This window comes from Aptenodytes patagonicus, chromosome 5 (assembly GCF_965638725.1).
Source record: "Aptenodytes patagonicus chromosome 5, bAptPat1.pri.cur, whole genome shotgun sequence".
Lineage (NCBI taxonomy): Eukaryota > Metazoa > Chordata > Aves > Sphenisciformes > Spheniscidae > Aptenodytes > Aptenodytes patagonicus.
In genome coordinates this window covers 52,133,409-52,151,421 of record NC_134953.1, presented here as the reverse complement: position 1 = coordinate 52,151,421, position 18,013 = coordinate 52,133,409, and the positions used below count along the sequence as shown (strand labels likewise).

General features: G+C 52.5%; 1 protein-coding gene across 2 annotated transcripts; it reads right to left on the bottom strand.

The window, feature by feature from the left end:
- Nucleotides 1–539: 539 nt before the first annotated feature.
- LOC143161122 (flavin-containing monooxygenase 3-like) lies at nt 540–8,226 on the bottom strand. Of its 2 annotated transcripts, none has more exons than XM_076339748.1 (9): nt 8,162–8,226; nt 7,854–7,995; nt 5,829–6,017; nt 5,352–5,514; nt 4,346–4,488; nt 4,003–4,202; nt 3,515–3,873; nt 2,997–3,069; nt 540–2,319 (listed from the first exon to the last, which is right to left on the bottom strand). In XM_076339748.1, exons 2-9 carry the CDS (start codon nt 7,983–7,985, stop codon nt 1,980–1,982), a joined length of 1,599 nt encoding a protein of 532 aa, XP_076195863.1. In that variant the 5' UTR covers nt 7,986–7,995; nt 8,162–8,226; the 3' UTR covers nt 540–1,979. The 2 variants fall into 2 exon arrangements, with proteins under 2 accessions (XP_076195863.1, XP_076195864.1); XM_076339749.1 differs by having other exon boundaries at nt 8,132–8,179.
- Nucleotides 8,227–18,013: the final 9,787 nt, after the last annotated feature.

Genomic DNA, 18,013 nt, shown 5'->3' with positions numbered 1-18,013 from the left:
ACTGTGTTCTCACACAGAGCTGTGATCTCATGTCTGATAATGATGAGGTCATTCAGCCCATTTTGCAGATGTAAGCCAGCCCTAGAGAGCCCTCGTGACAGCCTGGCCCACGTCCATTTATTGACCACACCTCGGGGAGAGGGGCTGCCCTGCCAGCACCCTACAAACCCTCTTCTTTCATTCCCTGACATCATCTCTGCTTGCCCTGTTGGTACCCTGACACCTCCCCAGTGCATCCCACAGCTCGGAGCACCAGCAGCTACCTCTCCTCTCCATTGCCCTTTCTTTCACATCGCCTGGTACTTTGGCTTCCAAAAGGGGAGGGGTCCCAGCCCCCATTGCATTTGGTGTGGGTCCTGCCAGCACCCTGCAGCTCAGCACAAGGCAAGCAGTGACATCCCCTGCCACCATGGTCTGTGTCCTAGCCGGTTAACAAGGCTGCCATCATCAGCTAGAATGAAAAAAAAAAAAAAAAAAAAAAAACCACACTGATACACCACACACAGCTTGTTAATTGCAAGAGAATTTAAAAAAACTGATCAGATTATACTACTATATTTTTATTCATGTTTGTTTCTGAGATAGGCAGTACATCTGAGGTTTTTTTTATTTGGACCACCAGTTGTAGGAAAGGTTTGCCTCCCACCACAGGTACACAGCACTTGGACTGGAAGAAATAAGAGCAGGCAAACTCCTTCAGCTCCTGGCAGGAGGAAGCATGTTAGCAGAGCACTCGGGCAGAGGCACTGAAAAGGGAACAGCAGGCGCCCTGTAGTCTCACTTACAGGGCTAGAGCTCACAGTAGTGATATTTGGCGTTTACGTGGTGCCTTTCATAAAACCATGGAGCATTTTGCAAAGCTATAAGTTATTGCTGTATGGAGGAGAAAAGCCAAGATGCCTGCAGCTGCCCCCAGGCAGAGCACTTCCTGGGGAGCGCCAAAATTATGCCATGAGCTGGTTCCACCTCCAGCAGGTGGATGCAAAGAAAAAGCCTGCAGGATCCAGCCACATCAGGAGTTTGGCAGCTTGCCAAGATCGGTCCAGCTTCTCCCCACTTGCTGAGGCAAGGGTGAACGTTAGAGGCTTTGCCCCCCCCAGGGTAGGCAACTGGGTAGATGGCACATCCCCATCACCCCTGAACAAACCTTAGGGGTAGCCACAAAGAAGTGCGAGCCAAGGTGTGGGTGCCCATCCGAGCTGTCACTGCAGGGCTGGTGATGCCCAATGGGAAGCAAAGTGGCTCGGAGAGGGATCTCTCTGAGGATGCTCTCGCCATGGCTGCAGCAGCCACGGTGCTAGGTTACACAGCCCTGGCTGGGGAGCTGAGCATTTTGGCTGGCAGACATGGTTCATCTCACCTTTCAGATGCTCACATGTTCCAGTGAAGACCAGATGTTGTTCTGAGAGCTGGTGGGCCACTTATTTATATACCAGAGTATTCCTCTCAATATTTTAATCTGAGTTTTTTTTCATTTGGGCATCTTTCCCCACTGGAGAAAAACGTGGATGGTTTTCTTTACTACTTATGAAAATTATTTTTCAAAAGGGCCAATTCAGGCAAGCTCATTTTAGCCAGAGCACAAGCTCTACACCAAAATTTTTCTCGAAAAACTGAACACATTGACTCCAGTTTTCCACCAGAAAAAGAGACAGTAGACAAGGAGATTTAAAGATGTGTAGCAATGCACCGCTACTTGAACACATTTAGAGGGATAAAATAAGCAGCATTACTTACTGGGACTGGTATTTACACTCTTTCATAGCCCCAGCTGAGAAACTTCCCAAATTTACCAGGCATGGAGATTGCACCTGATTTATTGATGCCATTTTTTTAGGGATCTCTTGGTGGATTATTTTTGGGGTAATGAGCAGGGCAGCAGCACACATTGACCAGCAGGAGAAAAGCATCCCACACATGCACACCACTTGGTACTCCTGCATACCCCCCCCATCCTTGCCACATCCCTCCAGGGTCCCCTAGAAGTAAAGGGTGGTGAGGAGGAGGAGGAGTGGGAGGAAGAACATCACCAGCATGGCCAGGCAGGGGAAGGCAGTGGGGGTGGTGGGGGTGATGCGCGTCCGCGTGGCCTGCAGCGTTCGGTCCCACTGAGTGAGGATGGCCTTTCTGGCCCCGTTCCACTTCCCCGGGCCCATCAGCCGAAACTGGTAGGGGCTGCAGGGGCCAAAGATGACCTCCAGGGCCAGCCATGGGTCTGTGAGCAGGAGCTTCAGCACGTTGGGCTTCACACCGATGGCCAAGGCCAGCTCGTCCATGTAGGCGATATAATCCGTCTGCAGCGTGGTGCTGCTCCCGTACCTTTGGGGTAGAGAGGAGGGGAAAAAGAGGGGCTGCTTTAGATTTTCCCTCCTTTTTTAAATTTTTTTTTTTCTTTAAGCACAGTGAAGGCAGTCTGTCCTCTGCTCTCCCCCACCAAACCTGGGGAACAGAGCTGGCTGGGGGCCGCTGCTCCAGGGGACATGCATCATTGCTGCTGTTAGTGGAGGAATCTGACTCACAAGAAAACATTGCATTTTGAAACTTCCTACAATGCAATGGTTTCTAAAAACAAAAGAAAACATTGCTTGGGCCAGGTTCAGCTTTCACTGGTTATATTCATATTTTTAAAGTATTGCTTCACTATAATATCAGATACACTCAGAGAGGGGAAAAGTAAGGCACTTCCATGGACTTTATGAAAAAAAAAGTGTCACTTTGAAGAATAATGATGGAAACGTTCTATTTCTGCTGGGGCCTCACCCTGATTGTGTGTGAATGACAAATGCTTTTCCAGCCTGATAACGCTCAGTGATGGCAAACGAGCATTTTCAGACAGGAAATCTTTCCATCATGAATTTTCCACCCAAACTCGCCTGATTCAGGCCTCTGCAGTGCCTGTATCCAGCCCTCTGCAGCGCCTGTATCCAGCCCACCTGGGGCTGAGACGATGGCAGGGCTCTTCTGCCAGCACAGGGAGTCCCATGAGCTGCACTTACCACTTGAGCTTCTTCCCCATCTTCTCATCAACATCATCTATCATCTCACTGACTGGGGGGAGCATGCACTGTCCTAGAAAGAGGAGGAAGAATATCAGCAAAGGGAAGCGATGCCCAGGAGATCTCTCCTGCAGCAGATAGGGTTTGCAGGGATCAGCTGAGCCCCTGAGTGCCTCTCTTCCCTTTGGTGTCAAGAACTGGGCTTGGGTGTTGAGGATGTGACAACACTGGCTCCCCTGTCCTTAAAGGTGTGCAGTGATGCCCAAGAGGCTCCTCAGCCCCACCACAGGTACTTCATCGATATCTGCAGTGGGCTGAAAAGTGACCTGCTCCCACGGTGAAAAGCACCCCATCACATGGAGAATCCATTATTGGTATTTCTGACCAAACCCCGTTGTGTTCCTTAGCACCCAGGCACTGTCTTGATTTTCAGTTTGAGCCTGCCCATTGCTGCTGGGAAATGCTGCTTCCCATTAACAGAAAATAGACCTTCGCCCAGCACATGTCCATCCACCTACCCTGAAACACCTTGACTGCCCAGCGGCACTGGAGGTCCACTGTTGGGATGATGGGTCCAAGGGACTGGACCAGCCCAATGACTGCCATGGTTGGCTTCTCTAGCAGAGGAGGGAGGATGCCTTTGTAGAGGGTGACCTGATTGTCCCTGCTTTTGATGATGGAATCATCCTCCATGAAAGGGTAGGAGTAACTGTAACCAGTGGCAAAGACGACTGCATCGACATCATCCTGCACAGTCCCGTCTTGGAACAAGACGGACGTCTCTCTGAACTCCTTCACATTTGGCTTCATAACCACTACGCCGCAGGCGATGCGGCTCGGGAGGTCGTCATTGAACACTGGCTCCTTGCGGGAAGTTCTGCAAGGGCAAACATGGTGGGGCTGTGACAGAGGTAGCTTCTGCTGCCAGCCCAGGATAGACACGGTCCAGCCTCATCCAGAACCAGCACTCCTGGGGGGTTTGGGGATGGATGGCCCCCATGTGTACCTGTTCAGTGGCATGAGGCCAAAGTTCTCATGCTTGAAGAACCGGTTCATGCCTCTCACATACAGCCAGTCACTGAGTGCCCTGGGGAGGATGTTCCCCAGCCAGGTCCGGAAACGAGTGATGACCAACATGTCCCAGGGGTAGCCATTGTCCCAGACACGGCTCATCACCCAGGACCCGCTTCGGGAGCTCAGGTAGACCTGGGGGGACAGCCAGGAAGGGGTGAGCTGCCCCCATGATAGCTGCAAGCCCCTGGGGGTGTCTCACAGAGGTGGTGGCATGTGCTTGAGCAGATGGGGTGAACCCCCCCCTTCCCCACTGGTGCTGGTGTAGGTCCCCATACCTGCGATGCCACGGTGCTGAGCTCCACAGCAATGTCACAGCCAGAGTTGCCCAAGCCTACCACCAGCACCTTCTTCCCTCTGAACTTCTCTGGCTCCTTGTACTCTCTGCTGTGGAAGTAGCAGCCTTTAAACTTCTGTATTCCTGGGGAAGAGAACAGAAAAGGTCATAATTCACCCCAGGAATGAAAAGGAGAGGCTGTGCTGGCCTTGGGATCTCCCCTTCCCACAGATGCTGCTGGAGCATCCATCTGAGTGTTTCTCACAGTAGCAGATGTTTCCTGTACACAGAGGGATGCTGCAAACCCATAGTCGGATGGGATTTGTCTCTGGCTTCATTCAATATTTAAAGAGAAAGAGTGTGCAAGCACAGGATACCTTTGCACGGTATTTCTGTGCCCCAAAAGGGTACTATTTTAACCCCAACATTGCCTCGAGGCACCTGGACAGCCACACTCCATCCCCTTGGCATGGCTTTACACCCTTGTGGTAGAGAGCGACAGGGAAGCAGCTTTCATTTTTAAAAGAGAAGATGGCAAGGACCTGAGGGGTGTTTTCCTGACCGTCAGTGCCTCAAGCCCGTGTCTTCCAAACAGACACCCTGCACAAAGTATTTCTTGCCAGAGAGAAAGTTTTTCCCAATAATGGGCCTGTACACAGAGAGGCAAAGGCTGCTGGGTAATGCGCATGACATTTGTGCTACAAATCATGGGAAAATGCCAAAAAGTGTTTTACAAAATCCTTTTATGAAAAATCTTCTATTAAAGGAAACAGCCTGAAATTATTTTTTCTGGGAAAGATTACCATTGTCCCTGCTTTGATATAGTTTGGATACTGAGTCTTTTTCCTTAAAAAGACAGGTTTTGATTTCCTGAACAGGCCCACATCCCCAAAAATATTGTTCTCCTTTTAATGCTGAAAAGGCATTTTTTTGCAGGGAAGAACATTATGATGGAAGGTATTTGCTCGGCTGTGTCCCAGCAGATGAATTCCACACGCACAGCTTACCTGGAAAATCAGCAAGGGGGAGGTTTGGGTAGACGTGATGCCCAGAGCAAACCATAACAGCATCAAAAACCGCCGTCTCTTCCTTCCCATCTCTCTGGGTCACCACCTCCCATTGCCCCGTCACAGAAAAGTCTGGGCGTTTTTTAACCTTGGTGACCAGGGTCTTAAAGGAAACAAAAGAAAGAGATCCAAGGGTGTCTGCAGAGCAGACCGAGAGGTTTAGGGAGTCAGCAAGATTCAGAGGTCCCGGGGAGCCCAGGAATGTTTGCCCCCATGATTTCACGCCAGCAGCTCTGGGGAGCACACAAAGAAGGGACCTGATCAGACCTGCTTTAACAAAACCACGAGGTTTTTTTCCCCAGAATATTTTCTCCCAGGATTTTCCCTGTGGCAGGGAGACCCAGGCATGGAGACAATGTCCCTTCTGCCCAGGTCCCCACCGCTACTTGCTGCCCCTCTCTTCTCCAGACTTTTTACCTTGAACTGTACGTGCCGGAGCAGGTCAAAGTGCTCAGCGTACTTGCAGATGTAGTGCTGGACCCTGGCATTGTGCATGTAGTTGGGGTGGTCGTCAGGGAAGGGGAAGTCAGGGTAACACATCATCTCTTTGCAGGAGTTGGTGAAGACGGTGCGGTAGATGCTGGCTCTGCCTTCCTCTGCCTGGTCCTGGAAGGAGAGGAGTGTGGACGTGTCCCATTACAGGGGCTGGGGGCAGGCGGCATGACCCCTGCCTGTCCTGGAGCCCTGCACCAACAAATCCAGATACCATTACCCCCTGGCCTCCACCTCCAGGCTGGAGCCAGATAAAAATGGCAAAGCCATCAAGTGCAATAACCAAATAACCCCCTAGTAGCACAGAAGTGTCTTAACAGGCCAGGAGGAGGGTTTGCATCACCCAAGGCATTTAGGAGCCAGTTACATGCTCATCTGCCAGGGAAAGTGGAAACCTCAGGGGAAGGGAGTGCTGTGGAAGGACCATCTGCACATCCAGAAAGCATCAGGAGGTCAGGTGTGACACAGCTACACTTGTGCACATGGACACATGCAAAATATCACAGGAGACAAGTAATATGGGACCTCCAGTGCCCAGCTTCCTCCTGGTCTGCCTGTAAAGCTTCCAAAATCCCACAGGCGCGCCCGGACATCACTGCCTTGTGCACATGGTCTTGGCGATTGCACAAGCAAAGGCAGAAGCCCAGCAGGGTGCATTTGCTTTGGCACAGCAGCTTGGCTGCCCATGCTTTACGCAACCGTGGGGCAGGTCTGGCCTGGGACGTGGACCGAGGCTTGTGCCTACCACCCAGCAATGCCTGTGCCAGCTGGCCAGTGTCCTGCTGACGTCTAGAATGTCAGGACATGGGGGATCTGCCAAAATCCCCAAGACCACCATGCATGCAGTCGGGCCCAGGCTGGCCTGGTCCAGTTCTGCCCAAAATGGCCAGCCCTGCACATTGCCCTGTCCCCATCGGGGGCGGGGCACCTGCTATGTCTGCCCTGACACTTGGCACTTAACAGCACAAAACACAGGTAATGCATTTCCCTTCCCTGAAGGCTTTGATGCCAGGACAGAGCTGGGAAAAATGCAGTGAGGTTTCTGCACTGGAAAATTAATATTTGGGTTGGCCAAATGATTACCAACTTCCAATAAAAGAAAAACCCCAAACAGGTAAGGAGCTAAAGTGTTTTTTACTTTTCCCCTCAATAGTGATATTCTGTTCTGAAATTCTCCATTATACATATCAAAAAGTATTGCCAAACTTTCTGGAGGAATTCGCTGGAGCCCTCCCCAGAAAAGACAGAAAACCTGCGGTCCATGTTTTGAGGCGAATCAAATGTTTCAGATCACCCAGAACAAGCTTTCTGCTCTCCCCCTCTGCCCTGTGGTTTAACTCACATGGGCTCAATTCCTTTCCATACCAGCACCCTGAGCTGCTCCTGCAACTGCAGTCACACCCCAAACCATCCCCTTGGCCCCAGCCTGCCAGCAGGTGGGCACATAGCACGAGATGGCTCTGGGTCCAACTCTAATTATTCATTTGGGCTCCTTTCTGGCTCCGTGGTGCATGGCCACTTTGTAAAAGCATGCTGAGAGCTACCTTGAGCAGCAGCAAGTGCTCCCCAAGGTGGGGTGACTGCTGGCAGCCCCATAGGGTGACTTTTGCAGGGCTAGCATTTTGGAGCCATCCCTGTCTCCATAGGCTTTGAGGGGAGTGGGAGCATGTCTTCAGTGCAGCCCCAAGGGGTTTGCAGCCCCTTAGCTGGGAAGAAGCTGACGGCTCCCTCTGTCTCCAAAGGAGAGTGGTTGGCAGTTCAGAGGGGACTTGGCTCAGCAAGCCAAGGGATGGCCAGGCTGTCCCCAGTGTAACAGAGGGGACCTGTACTGAACCAGCCAAGCCCTCCCACATGCAGCCATCAGAGCAGAACAAGTGGGTGCAGCCTCCCAGCCCCGAGGACACAGGTTTCCCCAGCCAGTTCTGAAACCAAGCAGCCAAAGCCACTCACTGTGTAGCGCCAGAGACCCCCGACGTCCTCACTCTGCTCGAAGCAGATGGGCTCCAGCCCCTCTTCCAGGCAGCACTTGGTGGCTGCCAGCCCGCTGACGCCTGCGCCCACCACTGCCACGCGCCGCACCATGCTGTCCTGCCTGTGGGGGGAACACAGCTGTGGCAGAGCAGAGACCGGCCAGGCACACTTGCCCAGGTGGGTCTGCAGCCCCCAGCAATGCCCTTCGGGAGCAGGGCACCTCCTCCCCAGCACAACTCCCCAGCTCCTTAAATAACCTGAGGGGCTTCTTGCTGATCCTTGCTCACCTGCTTCCTGTGCAGCCCCCAGGTACGTAAGAGTTTTGGGCAGGGTGGAAGAGCTTTTCCCAGTACCCAGGGGCTCTCTCAGAGAGGAGTGGCAGCTCAAGAGGAGCTACCCCGAAAGAGCAAAGCTCTTTTATGCAGCGTTGCACAGGAGGCAGGGCCAGCGCCGAGGGGTTGTTTCAATGAGTGACTTGCGCTGTTTGGACTTTAGCAAGCCCGGAGTTGTAACATGAGGAGGAGCTGTGGGCGCAGAGCTCCTAAATTAAGAAATAAAGTGTTGGACTGAAATTATTGCAAGATAGAACCCAGGGTCACTGAGCAGCTGCAGCCACCTCTGGCCTGTGGGACAAGCAGCATCTCTCATATGCGCACCCCCCCCCCCCCCCCCCCCCCCCAAAATGGCACAGCAATGCCCGTGTCATCAAGAGCAGCAGGTAGGACCAGGCTGCCCAACCTTGCCCCATCCTTACACCCCAGCACTGCAGTTATTCCCCTGCAAAGAGGGAAGCTGGCAGTGCCTCCCCCGGGACAAGCCACCCCGGCATCAGGCAGGTTCCTGTTCAAAGGGTCTGACCGCTTTCCCCCTTCTAATAAATGGGGCAAGCATGTTTCAGAGGACATCTGCAGGGAAGGACAAAGCCTGGGCAAGTGCAGAGGAGTCTGTTTGCAAATCCCAATCCATCTCTGCACTCTTCATCTAAGTCTTGTGTGAGTTCATCCATCAGTTCCCTGCCTCAAGACAGGTCCTGGGGGAGAACCGTTCAGCTGGGAGTACGCCTGTTTGAAAGCCTACAGCGTCCAGTTGCTGGAGCCTCCAAAGCTGTCTAAGCTGGGCTGTTAATTCATGCTAAGTTGACTTGAAATAAGATAGAGCAAGAATGCCAGAAAAAAAAGATTGAACAACCAGAAATCACTAGTTTTTCCACTATCTGCCAAATTGGTTTGGTTTTCCAAGGGATCAGCTTTGGAGTCATGGTTAAGTTGACTCAATACAAATAAACCGCCAAGCTGGCTTTATGGATTCCCAGCCTAGAGGAGGTGTGGATCCTCTCCTGCAGGACACGACCTGGAGGAGAAGGAAGACTTCTATGAATGAAAACATTTGTCAGAAAACACCACCCATGCACAGTGAGAGCGCACGCCTGCTTCTAGCCCTGGCATAGGGATAGGAAAGGTCAACCGAAGGCAGAAGGAGGGGAACAAAGGTGCAGGAAGAGTCAATCATTTACCTGGAGTGACATAGCTTTCAAGCATCTGAAAGAAGAAAAGGTCACAGACGTCTTGACTCATCATTTCCCAGCTGCCATTTTCCTCAAAAAAAAAAAATTTTGGACTTTCCCCCCCGCCCCCTCAAAATGGAAAACCAAAGGGAAGGAGAACTGCAGGTGTGGGAAGGCAAAGAAAAGGAGAAAAGTTAGGGTGTTTTCCCTGGGGGGAAAAAAACCCACCACCAACCAAATCAAAAGCATCAACATTTCTAATGGCACTAGAAGTAGTTCTGCCCAACACCTGCAAACTCCTGTTTGACTTTTTATCATATGCTACAGGAAAGTGAGAGCAGAAGAGGGCTCCTAACCTCCAAAAGAGCAAGAACAGTCAGGAAAAAGCAGTCTCGCCTACAAAAACCTGCCTTCTTCCAGCCCGAAGCTGCCTCACACCAGTGGCATAACTGAGGATGGAGGTGGCTTCCTGCGATGTTCAGAGGGGGTTACAGCAATCCTGCTGGGGACAACCTGCAGTGACAGAAGCCATGAGAGGCTAATGGCACAGTTTGCTTTGGTGTGCACCATGACCCTGGCCTCACGCACAGCTTGTGCTATTGCAGCTCTGTTTGTCCTGGCTGCCATCAGGGCTGCTGTACCAAGAGAGACACATGTATTCATTAACCAAGGGTGGATGGTGGGTAGGGGCCAGTGGCCACCACAACCAGTCCCCATGCCGCTGCTCTCAACCCCCCTGCTCATAGCAGCAAAGCAGAGGGTGAAAAATCCTCCAATTTTTATCCCTTTGCTGCATGCAAAGGCTCCCTGAGGCAGCAGCCAGAGGGATGCTCAGCACACACCCTGGCTGCAAGGCTGGGCAGCGGCTTGACCATGTGCTGCACTGCTCCTGCTTTGGCTGGACTGGGCCCCGTGGTGCTAGATGCGGCCCAACACCCACAGCAAGAGCCAGATTCTTCCCCAAGGAGCATTTCAGTCAAAACAGCTGGGAAGAGGAAGATCCCTCAGTGTGCCGAAGGGGAATAAGCCCCAGCCCAGCGCCTTGACAGCAGCAATCAGCCCGGGGCCAGCCAGGCTCCACATCAGCCAGGAACAGCCTTTAGCCTTGCAGAAAGCATGTCCCCGGGGACTCCTCTGATCTCCACTGAAGCACACAACCCAGCATGATCGCACAGCAGCAGCTGGGCTCCCAACTCTGTTGGCAGCCAGGGATGAACCAAACTTGCTGGAGGCTCTGCTGGCCCGGCTGGGGAGCAGCAGGGCCCCACACCCCATGGGCGCCCACGACTCCCGTGGGGCCGGCAATCATCCTCTCCTCCTGCATCCCTCTGGCTCTGCTCAGCCCTTTGATGTGCAGCTACATTGTTTGACCATCTTTGAAGTGTGAAATGAGAAACACCCCGCACGGGAGGCTGGGCAGAGCCCTCCGGAGCGGCCAGCAGCGCTGCAGCAGCCACGGCTGGTCGGGGGACAATAAATCCACAGCTGAACTACATAAAGCGAGGCAGTAAACAAGAGTGTTCACCTCGCATGTGCTCTGCACGAATTGCGTTGGAGCTCTTCACAGGCCAGCTCTTGTTTTTCTTGAACACAGCTAAAGATACATTTTTCATTTGCTCTTCCACACCCTTCTTCCCCATTTTTGTTTGTGAGAAAAGTCTTTCCAGGAAAGGGCTCCAGGACTGTTCCCATTAGGTTCAGGGCTGATGGATGGAGCGCCTCAGGGGAGGCTAATGCCTTGCGATGGGCGAGCAAATGTAACAGTGTCTCTTTGCTCTCCCTGAAAGTTGGTTTTGCCGTTCTCTAGGGAGCTGCTCTGATCTGCAGCCTCTCAGCGGAGGCGCAGGCTCTGAGGGCATTGCTTGCCCTCAGCATCACAGCTCACCAGAGTCACCTTCCCAGACAAGGACAAACCAACCAAAAAACTCACCATGCCTCCCATGAAATCTTTTTTAGGTACAGTAGTCGCAACACAACAACACATCTCACTGCATCTATCTCAGAGACATCTCTCCTCTAAGCCCTTTCCCCCTACACTACCTTGGAGCTTGGTGTCCTGGAGACCTCCAATCCATCTCCATGCCCTCTCTGGGATTCATCCTTAGGCAGAGCCTCTCTCTGTCCTCCCTCATTTTTTCTCCTGCCCGTGTGCTATTTTCTAGAGACGCTGTCTGGGTGCAGGCAGGATCCTTAGAACGCCAGGTGAAACCTCATGGGAAGCCACAACTGCCCTTGTTACAGCATAAGCTGCTCAAAGGTACCTGGCTCTCAGGATCGTCCTTTTCTTGGGCAACCACCTGGCATGAAGGCACCCAAGTGTTTACCTGGCTTCTGCTCAGTTCTAAGCCTTACACAACCTGGCAGGCAGGAGCAGAGGCCCACAAGGACATGTGTATCAAATGCCTTCGCCACAACCCTGGTGACGTGCTGCTCCAGCCAGAGGGCTGTTGCCATGCTTGCAGTGATTGCTGCAGCTCGCCTGGGGCCATAGGTGCTACAGACATGGAGAACCCATGGGGTCTGCTCCCAAACATGGGAATCATCCCAAGGGTTACTCTTCACTCAAGAAAGCCCCTTCCTCCTGGCTTCTTCTTCTACCCCTGCCCTGCCAGTATTTTGGCAGGGACCTCCCCAGGGAAAGGGCTGTCCGCCATCACAAATGTGCAAGACTTGCTGGGAGCCCCCAGTCCTGGTGAGGTCCCAGGCTGGGATTGCAAGGTTTGAGCTGTTTCTCTGCACACCCCCACTGGAGAAGGAACAAACACAGCCTTTGTTCAGGAAACAGGACACCAGCGGCTCAAGTCTTAGCACAAAACTGCTTGGGGTGCTTTGTGACCACACCTACCTGGAACAGGTTTTAACAATCACACAATTCCTGCTAGTTAACCACACTTTCCCTTTTGTCCTCAGGAGAGAGGTACCCAGCAGAAGGCACCTGGTTTAACCACCCTGGAGCAGGAAGGCAGCAACTACCCCCAGAGCAAACCTCCACAGGCACACGCTCATCCTCACCTCATGCTTTCCAGCCCTGGTGGCAGGGACGAGTTGAGTTGCAAGTTACCATCCACTGGCTGAACCACTGCATTTTGCTCAGGTATCTCATGGAAAGGGCAAGGATCCCCTCCTTGCTTCAGTGGAGAAATTTGCCAGAGGTTTAGGATGTTCAGTGGGATGAAGGCTGCAAAAGAAGGAAGGCTCATCAAGCCCAGCACGTCCAGTGCTGCATTTCCATATGGGCTGCTCCTGTGCCATCTCCTCCAGTGGAGATCACAAGACCCAGGGTGCAGGTCAGTGCAAACCCAGAGTTTGCAAGCCCTCCCCATGACACTGCTATCACTGAGGGCTGGCAGGGCAAGGTGGTGCTCAGGAGCCAGAGGAGATGGGCTCTTGCAAGCTGGACATCTTCAATGCCAGCCTGGCTGCTTCCTCCAAGGCAGAGCAGGAGCAAAACATCCAGCAAGGTTGTCATGTTTGGCCTTCCCAGGGCACAGCACAAGCTCCCTTTTCTCTTTGCAGGCCACCGCTGCTCCCCAGCAACAGGAAGTCAAGTTACTTCATTATGGTTTTAGGGCTGCTAATTGCCAGTTACAAGAAACCCACCTGAAGAAATGTCCCTTCTCCTCTCTGAAAGGCTGTTCCAGCCCCGAGGACATGCTCAGGGGATGGAGTCTGGGTGCAGCAGCCCAACTCCGCAGCAGCCACCTGAGCTGCAGGCAGGGGATTTTTACTGATTTCTCCTCCCTGCACACAAATTTGTTGCGGACATGGTCATTCATGAGGGATGCCGAGGGAGAAGTCATGCAAATCCTCCTAGAAGCATCCAGCCTGCAGCAGCCCATCCACGAGGAGGGAAGGAGAGCAGAGGAGTGTGGGTGGGCTCATGTCCCAGTTCCCCCCAGCCTGGGGACAAACCAAGTGCCCTTGGTCTCACCATTGGGAAGGCTAGTGGGGTGTTCCCCATACCGAAAGCTCCTAACCCAGCTGGTGAAAAGGCTTTGCAGCTTTGAGAGCTGCTTGGAGCAGAAGCCAGGGAAAGCAGGCTCCCTTAAAAACCAACCCGCAAGTCTTAATCTGGGCCAGAGCTTTGTTTGCCAATGATTTTGAACTATAAGGGAGGAGAGAACCTCAAACCATTGAAAACAGCTGTTGGGAGAGACACCCTGCTCCCTCAAGCAAGGCTGCTCAAGCCCTAGCTTCAGGGCCCAAGCTGTTGAAGAGGAGTATCAGCTTTCTTTAAAATGGAGTTTTCTAGCCTTTATGCCTATTGTGAAGGAAAAAAAAAAATGGAAAATTTGACCCTCCTGCATCTTAAAGAAAAGCCTGAAGTTCATCTCTAGCTCTCCTGTGACTCCTGTAGACAGGCTGCTATAAACCTGGCTTGGATAAAGCTTTGCTAAGCAGTATCCTACTGTCACTACAGGAATATTTATAGCTCCCAGTCATATACTGGAATTACTTAACACACATATAAAGCAAAATGTGTCCAGATGCTTAAACGGGCATTGGCATCACACACACGATCCAGTTTGTCTGATCTCTGTGCCAGGCAACCTGGGAGAAACGCTGAATCAACAGGTGAAATCCTGCTGCCTTTTCCATTCGGAAGTCTCATCTCTCACACAAAAGCCCACCTTGCATCCCAGTTTTCAAATCCACACTTGCATTCCAGCTGGCTCTGCCCTTTTGGGATGCTAAATCACCGCTGCCCCAGCCTGAACTGCTAGCCTATATGTTGTTTGCCCTGTAGATTGCTTTCTCCAAGCCTATTTGGTCACGTACCCTGTGACTCTGTGAGCTGTTTTATGTATTTATATATTTTATAACTTCCCCATATCACATATTCAAAAGCAATATCCCTACTGCCAAGATGTCTTTATGCTCGTGTTATTTATTCTGCTCACCTTTGCACCTACAAGCAGTCTATACAGCTTGTCTATATGCAGTCTATACTGCTTGTCTATATGCAGTCTATACTGCTTGTCTATATGCCCCATTCCTAGACAGTGATCAGATTGGTTTTGAAGTGAAAGCACCAAATTCCTCACGGCACAAAGCGAAAGGCTTCGACCAGCAATGTGTGCAACACAGCCCTCTTGTTCTTCAGGACCTGCACTTCAACACTGCTACAACTTCTGCCCTCTTTTTCTCCATCACAAATCTATGAGTAGGAGCTGGCAGCTTCCGGGTGGAGAGGACTTTTGGCTGTCATCTCTCCCTACGTGCCTCCCTGCAAGCAGACCTCTGTTCCATGCACTCGTAAGCTGCTTGCAGCCTAGGAAGCTGGAGAAAGACATCTCTGCATGGCAAACCATCACTGGGGCTGTTCCCCCATGGCTTGCTGCCCCGAGAGCTCCCCTGTACCCAGACGAATGAACAATTCTGTTGCCTAAGCCCATCTCAAGCCCTGCATTGGTGGGACTGATTTCCCTCCATGCCAATGCCCTTTCCCATTGTCTTCTTGCCATTGCTTTGCCTGTTGTGCAAAGCTTGCAGAAATAACCTCAGAACAGTTTCTGGCCTTTTTGCTGTAGGGATATTGCTAAATTGTATTATTTTGCTGTCATGCTAGAAAAAAAATTATCCACTTCAGTACAACCATTAACCATAATTAGTGCTCAGTTGCACAGACAATCTGGAACTGGGGGGATCTGATCTTCTGCTACCAGTCAATAAATCTCTTCAAGTGCACAGTGAGCAGACAGCAAAGTGAGTAATCACTCATTTCTGCTCCGGTAACTACTTCTAAATGCCCCAGCAAAGAAGCTTGCAAAGAATATTTTTCCCATTTTTCTGTACCAACTCCTGCATCAGTTTCTGTTTGCAGCCAATGTCTCCTGCCCTTGGATTTCCCTGGATCACCAGCCTGGGAGACTGAGAGCCAGGCACTTAGGAAGCCCTGACAGATGCAGCCCTCAGATATTTGGGTATCTGGGGCAGAAAAGCCCTCAGTCTCATAGCAGGCTGTTCCTAGCCCAAACCCTGCCTGCTGGACATGTGTAACACCACGCCTGGGACCCAGTTTGTGCTGGGACTCACCGGGCTGCTCCTTTCCCGGCAGAGCCTTTATAATCTCTGGCTCCTCATCATCTGGCCAACAACAACAACAAAAAATCTCCAAAATCCCCATCTAAAGCCCCTCATGACATTACAAGACACTGCTCATGTTGCTTACTCAGAATACTCAGATCTCCCATAGAGCCTGCTGCAGGCTGGCTACGTGACACCACTATCTCCTCCCGCAAGGTGACCGGGCTGTCCTCTGCAGGGGTTTTAAGGAACTGAGGGAAGATATTGCCTCTAGGGATGAGTTCATTTGCATTAAAATATCAATTAACTTACCTGCTAGACTTTTAAGTCTGCCTCTGGACTCCAAAAGAGCCTGAAGCCTTCCCCAAGGGGCGCAGAAGTTGCCCTTCATGGCTTGCTCTTCCCACACTGCCTCTGCCTGGGTCAGTCCAGGGACATGCAATAGGACAGCAGGGTCTACTGGTTGCTTTCCAGGCTCTTTGCTGGGTCTGCAGGCACTCAGGCTCAGCCAGGACAGCCCTGGAGCTCACAGCCCACCCTAGCAGAAGCCTTCAAGGTACCATCCAGCCTGAACTTAGTTAAAATCCCAGCTCACTTCCCCTGGGTTGGGGAGACATCTTATCTATGAGAGGAGAAAAAACCCAAACCCATTAGGGAGAGTATCAAAACTGGACCTTCCCTACTCAAAATTCAATACAGACAAAGTCTTGAGAAAACGCTTAGGAAGAGCGAGTGCCTGAGCTTAAATAGGGCTCCTGGGCCCATGGCAGTTGGTTTTTTGGTGAGGGTCCCAGGTGGAGCTGCTTGGGGCAATTAAAGTCCATTAGAGCCCACAGGGCCCTGACACTCGGGCTGATGAGGTCAATTCCTCCCTTGGGTTTAATCATGGTGCAGGTTAAACAGCAGGTGAGAAGCATTTTGGTGAAATTAATCCAGCTGCCATCCAAAATGGCCCAGATGCAGCAAGAGGTGCTTATGGCAGGAAGGGTTAACAGCCCCAGACCGGTTTCAGCGTGGATGCAGCCAGCTCTCTGTCCCCAGCTCCAGGCTCACAGGGCGCAGTGATCCAGAACACATCCAGGCTCCCCGGTGCCCACAGCCATGATGGTGAGTGAGCCCAGAGCTGTGGGGTCCAGACTATGGGGAAACCTGGCAGCTCTGCCCCAAATCTCACCCCACACACAGCCCGGGCACCAAGCACGGGTGGGTGGAAAGTGCATGGAGCATACACCCGCCTTTCCCCTCCTTCCTTCACCCGCAGGCACCGGGCACCCCACTCCCCGTTGGTGCTACGGTCCGGGTACCAGCTCCTCCAGCAGCACCCGCAACCAGACCCATGCCGGTACATCAGCATCCCCTCGCAACCCACGCGAGGAGATTTGATGGTACCCAACTCGACCCGGTTTGCTCTTCAGCCTCTCCCCGGGGCTGAGCCCCGCTGGGAGCGGGCGGGGACCGGGGACCGGACACCGGAGGCGGCGCGGCAGCCGCGGGCGCTCAGCTCCCTCTGCGGGCCGCGGAGGGGCTGCTCCGGCTGCTCCACCACCGCCGGGCTGGGGTTTTTAATGAAGCTGCTCACGGTCCAGCACGGAGCTGCCGTCCCCGGGCTTGTGCCGAGGCGGGAGGAGCGGGGTGAGCTCCCGCACTGGCTGCGCACCTGAACCAATCACCCCATAAACTGGGGGATAACCTCACGTCCCCCCGGGTGACAGCATCTCTCTGACCCCATCGTCTTCACAGAAGGAGAGGATTGAAAGTGCTAAGATTTAAGCCCTTGTTTAAGCGCAGTGATGCTCTATAATTACTTACTGGTGCTGCAGCGACGGGGCTCTGCTTCACCTCTACTGTTATAAGCAGTCTGTGCAAAACCTCGCAGCCCTGGCTTGGAGCAGCCCTCCAGCTTGCGCGCCACCCTGGGGCCGGGAAGATGCTCCATCAGCCACTTGCTCCCTCTCACCACCTGCGCATTCAAACACCAACCCACTTGCGCTGGCAATGCTCTGGCTCGTGCACTGGGGACGCTGCATGGCAGCTGCTCCGCTGCACATCACCCACTCCCCACCCAGAAAACTCCCTCTCCTAAAAGTTGGGTCCTCACCTCTAAAAGATGATGGCTGTGGCCAGTGGGTTGTTGCTCCTTCTTTGTAATACGATCGATGCAGGTTTGTAAAAACACTCTTTCCAACTGCACGTCCTTGTATGGTAGCTCCATCCCACCCCAGGAAAAAACAATTCCTCATCAGCTCAAACTGCCTGTAAAGTCCTGAGTTTTTGCTCTGGAAGAGGGTTTCTCTTTCCCTTGCATCAGGCTGTGATTTTGCAGCCCTGGTCAGCCACTGACTGCATTGCCAGTCTCAGCCTCTCCCGGAGGACACTTGGGTGCATCAGCAAGGACTGCCACAGTGCCTGTCACCTGGGGAGGAAGGGACGAAGGGACACCACTGCCCTGCCAGCCCTTGCCCTTGGGGCTGCTTGGATCTGCACCAGGTCCAAGGTGGGGGAAGAACTCAAAGAGATGTTTCTGGGCTGATTAAAGTTAATTAGCTCAAATGATGCCTCTGAAGGGAAATGTTTCTTATTTCAGGTTCCCGCCGACTTGGGCCCAAGC

Coding starts and splice junctions, on each gene's coding strand:
- LOC143161122 (XM_076339748.1), bottom strand. CDS start 7,985: ATGGTGCGGCGCGTGGCAGTGGTGGGCGCAGGCGTCAGCGGGCTGGCA. Junction 6,018..7,853: donor GGGGTCTCTGGCGCTACACA/GTGAGTGGCTTT, acceptor CTCTCCTTCCAG/GACCAGGCAGAGGAAGGCAG. Junction 3,070..3,514: donor GGCAGTCAAGGTGTTTCAGG/GTAGGTGGATGG, acceptor TCCTCTTTCTAG/GACAGTGCATGCTCCCCCCA.